The sequence below is a fragment of the Trypanosoma equiperdum genome (genome assembly GCF_001457755.1).
Source record: "Trypanosoma equiperdum strain OVI genome assembly, contig: ctg_510, whole genome shotgun sequence".
Classification (NCBI taxonomy): domain Eukaryota; phylum Euglenozoa; class Kinetoplastea; order Trypanosomatida; family Trypanosomatidae; genus Trypanosoma; species Trypanosoma equiperdum.
This window is the reverse complement of record NW_027124433.1, coordinates 38,940-45,406: the sequence shown is the minus strand read 5'-3', so window position 1 is coordinate 45,406 and position 6,467 is coordinate 38,940. Positions and strand designations below refer to the sequence as shown.

Genomic DNA, 6,467 nt, shown 5'->3' with positions numbered 1-6,467 from the left:
CCCCCCCCCCCCCTCCTCCTCCTCCAAATAGGCAAAAAATACACACAGACGGAAACCGTCTAATGCACATAAATGAGCAACGAACCCAAATACGCCTGTGACAAGTGTGGCGTGACCCCCGTCGCGTTCCCTTCGATCCCTCACCTCCCCGTTCCCACAGACGGACTGAGAAAACGTTGAAAGGAGCAAATTAATAGTAACTAAAGGGAATAAGTGTTGATCGTGGGACCAAGGAGAAACCATATATATGTTGCACAATCGGTTAGAGGGAAAAAAAGGAACCCTCCTTTGCAGCTGTGTGTTTGTGGAGGCGGAGGGGGGGACTCATGTCGTGAATCGAAAGAATGAGGATAGGGCCAAGGTAACAGCAAAAAAATGTTCATAACAACAACCACAAAAACAAAAGCAGCGTCGCAATAATTGTGTTCCCCCGTCATCCTGTGCTGCCGCTTCCTACTTCCCCAGTTCCTCCAGTGCAAAGATAAGCACAACAGTACACGCTCATCTGTCCACTTTTTCGCTCCACTTCGCTCGCCATTCCTCATTTTTATTTTTATTATTTACCGTGCTGAGTGCTGGACGGTGGTGTTCTTGCGTTCGCCACACAGACAAAAAAGGAAAATGTGTAGGGATAGGGGTATATTGATAACAGAAATATGTTGTGGGGGCGAAATAAAAAATGTGCAACCCTTAGCCTCCCTTACACACACATATATATATATCCTTCACTTGTACATGCACATCCAAGCGCAGACACACACACACACACACAGTTATTTTGCTTTCCTTCCCTTTGCGTTTACATATTTGATATCGTCTTATATCTATCTGCCACCACCATCCCCGCTTGCTTGCGCAGTTTCCAACAGAAGAGAATGGAGCATAACCCCGATTTCCACGTATCAACGAAAAAAGTCAATGAAAACGAAGGTAAACAAACGCAAAAAAAAAAAAGAACGGTACAATGGGGAATTGGTAGGAAGCGCTGCTAATATATAAACGACTCCACAAGTCGTGGTGTAGAGCCAAAAGGCAGAGAAGGAAAAGGAGAATAAGCGGGGGGAAAGAAAGTAAAACATATATACATGCGCGGCTGCAATACGTGTATGCCACATTCTTGAAAAATGCCGCAGCATTGTGTACACTCTTAGTCAACCACCTCGGTCAGGCTCAACCACGCGGACCACTGTCCCCCTCCCTTAGAAATCAGCTCTTCGGACGTTCTCCACTTCACCAAGAGCAAATAGATCCTTCTTGCGCCGCCGCTCCTCCTTTGCGCGTTCGAGCGCATTTTGTATTTGTTCCTTCTTCTCATACACTTGCGCCTCTTCCGCCGTCTGTCCCATTCGCCGCAGCAACCGCATGTGGTCCACCTTGTGCTCTTCAACGGCATTGCGCAGTTCTTCACATTCACAAACTTTTCGGTCGTAGTCTTCTTTGCATTTGTCCACCTCCATTTCCATTTTCTTGATCTTCTTCTTTAGCTTCTTCATTTTCGCCTCGATCTGCTCGGTCTCATCGCGGTGATTTTGTGTGGATTCCTGTAGGCGTTGGTTAAGCACGCGTTGGAAGTTCTCATCCCGTTCCTGGATCTTTTGGCGGTACTGCATCTCTTTCTCCTGCCATTCTGCCATTCCGTCGCGTAGTTTCTGCTGCAACGCCTCTGATTTTTGATTGCTTCGCACAATTAGTGCTTTCTGCTTCTCAAGAAGCCCTCGCATTTGCTCAACTTGCTCCCCTCGCTCCTTTAACCGAGAGGTGAGATTAGCAATTTCGTCTGCGCCCCCTTGCGAATTCTCCAACCGTCGCTCGTACTCACTCATTGTTTCGCGCATCTTACCTTGAAGTTCAACATACCGCTTCTCCGCCTCAGCCGCCTCTGCACGCAGCGCCTTGACTTCCTCTTGCAGGGATACTCTTGCCTGCGCGAGTGCCGCATTTCGCTCCCGCTCTTCCTCTAACTCAACGCGAATGTCGTCAGCGTCTGCAAGCAATGAGGAGCCACGCTTCAGACCAGTGGCTGCGGTATCACCGGCGTTCTTCGAGTGTTTGTCCCGCCTTGTTGGTGAATTCGCGGTCTTGGCGACCTCGTTACGCAGCTCTGCCGTCGCCTGTAGACGAAGGTTTTCTACCTCAGCGGTGAGTTGTGAGGACCTCTGGCGTAACTCGTTATTCTCTTGCACTACCCTGCGAAGCTCCTCTCTTAGATCTACTGGGGCTTCGGAGGATTCAGTAAGCGCTTCGAGAATACGATTACGTTGACCGTGGGCCTTGTTTACGTTATCGTGTAAACTTGATAGAGCATTAGCGTACACCTGAGCCTCTGATGCATCCACAGCCTTCAGCTTCTTCAATGCCTTTTGTGAGGCAGCTGCGTCTCCGTTCAGGGCTACCATTGGCACAATTTGGGCTTCACGCACGACAGCAACCAAATCCGTTGTGATATTCTGCATGGTCTTCATGTGTTCCACTGCAATATTATACGTTTTGTCATCCTCCTTAAGAATGTTTCTGAGTTGTTTCACAACAGCTGAGTCACTCTCGCCAGGAGTGCTTAGTATCTCTCGCGCCTGCTTCATCTGCTCCAAGTATGCGCGAGTTGTCTCATCCTGAGTTTTCTGAATCTCTTGCAGCTTGGCCTCCACATTCGCCATAGCACCTCTACCTTCCAATTCTTTCTGGGCGCTCTCCAGAGCAATCCGCAGCTTCGCCACCTCCTTCTCGCTGGCCGCCGATCCCCCGTCCTCTGAGTTTGATGAAACCGCCGCGGAACTTGCTGCATTCTTTAGTGCTTCCTTTGCCTCGCTTAACTTCTTCTCGTACTTCTTAAGCTTGCTCTCTGCTGACTTCAGAGCAGCTTTACTCTCCTGCATCTTCTCACTCATTTCCTTTTTCATTGCTTCACGTTCCTGTAGAGACTGCTTCAGCTCCATCTGGACCTTTTGAAGCTCATTCTGCACCCCTACCATCTCCGAGCTGTGTCTTTCATGCGCCCTCCCACGCAATACAGCCTCGAGCTCTGTGGCATTGTTAATCTTTTCCTCCCCACCCTCCGTGCGCAGGTAGTGGGAGCAGAGACGGAGTATCTCTTCCCTCTGCAGCCGCTCCGCGTTGATATTCGATTCCGCGAGTTGCTGATCACTCTGCAGCGTGGCAATCCGCTCCTCCAGTTCTGCAATCGTTGCAGTGAGGTTTTGTCGCTCCTGTTCCATCATCGCTTTGATGTTCTCAAAGTCCGCGCGATCAGCCTCGCGTGCCTTTACAGCATTGTCGAGACTCACCTGCATCTCCCCCATCTTTTCCGTCAGATCATCTACATCTTGCTCCAGCGCCCCAGTCCCTCCTGCGTCGTACTTCTTCAACTTCTCCCGCAGTTCGTGCACTAATTCCGTCAACTCAACAATCTTCTGATCTTTGGTATCCAAGTTCACAACAGGCTTGTTTTTGATTTGCTTTGCACGATCCGCGAAACGCAGGGTGCTTATTGTCTCAGACACGTTGTGTTCGCTGGGGTTAATGTTCGCAAACATCACCGTCTTGCTGGAACCACCGAGGGAATCCTTCAATATCATCGTGAGAGGACTGCTACGGAACGGCACGTGCCCTTTACCCTTAACAATTGTGTCGATTACGGTGCCGAGTGCACTAAGTGAGAGGTTGATATTACATCCTTCCTTCAGCGTATCGCCTAGTGCACCCGTTTTGCTCTGACGCTCGGAACCAGCAAGGTCGACAAGGTTAAGCTTGCTTGTTACCGAACGGGAATCACCGTCTTCAGACACTTCCGTGCACTCAATAATGAGAGTGAAAACGGAGTGTGAACGAGAGCTGTCAGCATTAAGTTCCGTTGCGGCGACACGGCGGCGCTCCGTTCCCTCCTCCATTTGGTGGAAAATATCGTCAATACACTTTACCTGGGGGATATGTGCCCCCTGCACGAAGAATGACTTGTCTTTATTCTCTTTCAGGGCCAATGGCACTTGCTGGCGCGCAAGTAAGTCGTGGACCTTGCCGTTGTATAACTCAATGAATGAAACGTAGAGGGAAAACTGTTTATTCGGCTCCGTTGCCTTCATCGAGCTTATGCGGTCGAACACGTGCTCGAAGCTGCGCGGTGTTAGACCCTTCAGATCTTCATCTCCCAGTTTCCCAGTCATCGTGTGCGTCTTACCGGACCCTGACTGCCCGTAAGCGAAGACGGTGGCGTTGAAGCCATCCAGAACGGAGTCTACAAGGGGCATGATAAACTGCTGAAAGACATCCTTTTGGGTAAAGGTGTTGTTGATGACGGCGTCAAACGTCCAACGGTCGGGCTCCCCAACAACGCTCTGCACGGTGACGGTATTTTCTGTGAGGTCCAAGTCTACTGATGTTTTGTACCCCTGACTCTTTTCCTTGTCATTGAGTGGACGGCAACGGACCAACACTTTTATATTCTCCGCTGCGCTGTTGGTTTTCTTCCCCATGATTATCGTCCGTAAACTATTTCGTGGGTACCAACAGCTCAGTAGTCGCGTAATAAGAGCAAAACGTATACGAATTTACCTCTGCGCAGACAATATATATGTACTTCCCTACACACAGAAAATATGTCACTACTTTTTCCCGTATGTGAAACTACACGCTTCGTGACCTAATATATTTCGTGATTTTGCCTTACTTGTTGAAAAGCCTCTTGAGCCTCCACTAACTCTAGAAAGGACAAAAGTGCACGTGTGCACGGTAAGTTTGTGGGTGAGAGCAAAAAATAGCGAGGCGAAGTAACACACCATGAAACGAAGATGCTAAACCACCTTGCATTAGTAACAGGAACCGAACTGTCGAATCACGTCGAACAATGCATACCGCATGCGGTCACGTTATTCGAAAGCGATTGCAAACGGACGCCACAAGGGAAAAGGGTGAGAAATAATTGCGCTTGCCCATAAGGATGGCTAAGTTAAGGGAAGTGCCCCAGCGCTGCTTTAATAAAAATGAAAGATAGAAACAAATGCGGTAGCTTAAAAGCCACACCGTGTTCATTTCTTTTCTGATTCCCTCTCCAACTCCTGCACCGCAGTGAGAATGTCAACGGAGACCGAGGGCACGACGGAAAGTACGCAATCACCCTGAAGCTGATACCCATCGAGTTCTAACACTGCTCTCACTGCATGCTCCACGGCGAGAAACGTTACCTCAAAGGTCCGCTCCCGCTTTCCCAACACACTTGTACAAGATGTGGAGGACTCCTGCTTGCTAGTCTGCTCCTTGTCCCCCTCCTCCTCCTCGTGCTGTTGCGACCTATAACGAGCACCTCGAAGACTGGTCTCGCCACTCGCCACTGAAGTCGGTCTTAAAACGCATGAAAGTACGGGACCTACGCGAGAGAACATGTCGCGAACCTCCGAGGCACCGACGTTCACTGGGATCCCGCGAACAACCACTTTTTGACTACCGATGCGTGTCACACCCGCATTATCCTTAAAAGGAAACGCCCCCGTGTTCCGTAACAGGGCAGAAAGAGACTTCGCCGACACCGGGCTACCAGCCGATTCGTTACCGTTCACACCAGCATCTTTCACCGCCTTAGAAGCTGCACGGGAAACAGCCGCCGACGCCACATCAACTTTCGCTGACTTAAGATGGGGTTGAACAACGTTTGTAACCAGTTTCTCTGCCGTCAGCTGTTCCATGCGCGCCTGCAGAGCCTCCAGACGGGTGCTTAGTACTGAGACTCGCCTCCCGATATCCGAAATAACGGTTGATGGCGGATGCGAAGGACTCGACGAGGATATGGTTACATGCAGCGGAGTCAACGACCCCGCATGCACATCAGAAGCGACGCTGGGCGCCCCCGGTTGTCTCTCCCCCACGCTTAAATTTACCCCTCCGCTCTCCGTTGTATGGTCCTCATCGGCGCTTAAAGAGTTGGAAGATCCGTTGCCGTTTTCAGATATCGACGGCGAAAGGGCTTTCAGTACAAGTTTTTCCATTTGGCGGACCAGCGCGTCCACGTTGTGGTGTTGAAGAGACACATCCGATGCTATCCGTGTTGATTCCGCTATTTGTTGTTGCGTCCGCGCTGCCTCCTCCTCCAACGCCACAATACGGCGTTCCAGCACTGCCTGCTGCCGTTGCATAAGTGAAACCTGTGCCACTTGCTGCTGGATTGTACCTTCGATTACGGCGCTCTTCCCTGTTACTCTTTCTAACTGGTCGTTCAAGCGCGCGAGAAGCTCACCGAGTTCACCCCCATGTGGCGGCTGTTGGCTTCGTTGCTCTTGCGGGGCAGCCGACGAAGCAAGAGGCGTCGGGGGTGATGGTGTAGAAGTTGTGCTGAGATGAAGCAACCTCGTGCAGTACATCGGTGCCCTTGCCGCGGGTGTAACCAGAAAGAGACGGCGGCCCGTCCGTGAGAAAAGACAAACAAAACGCATGTGTATAAATATATGCTTTGTGAGGGTAGCCTCTTTACAGCAAAAACCCTT

The 6,467-nt window shown here is 50.4% G+C and overlaps 2 protein-coding genes across 2 annotated transcripts; both read right to left on the bottom strand.

Annotated features, from left to right (window-relative positions):
* Positions 1-1,199: 1,199 nt before the first annotated feature.
* On the bottom strand, positions 1,200-4,466 carry TEOVI_000215200 (kinesin, putative; the record flags this gene model as incomplete). The annotated part of the gene is made up of 1 exon (XM_067225263.1): positions 1,200-4,466. The coding sequence occupies one exon, from the start codon at positions 4,464-4,466 to the stop codon at positions 1,200-1,202; it is 3,267 nt and encodes a 1,088-aa protein (XP_067081364.1).
* A 552-nt stretch (positions 4,467-5,018) lies between these two features.
* Positions 5,019-6,416, bottom strand: TEOVI_000215100 (RNA-binding protein, putative; the record flags this gene model as incomplete). The annotated part of the gene is made up of 1 exon (XM_067225262.1): positions 5,019-6,416. One exon carries the CDS (start codon positions 6,414-6,416, stop codon positions 5,019-5,021), a length of 1,398 nt encoding a protein of 465 aa, XP_067081363.1.
* Positions 6,417-6,467: the final 51 nt, after the last annotated feature.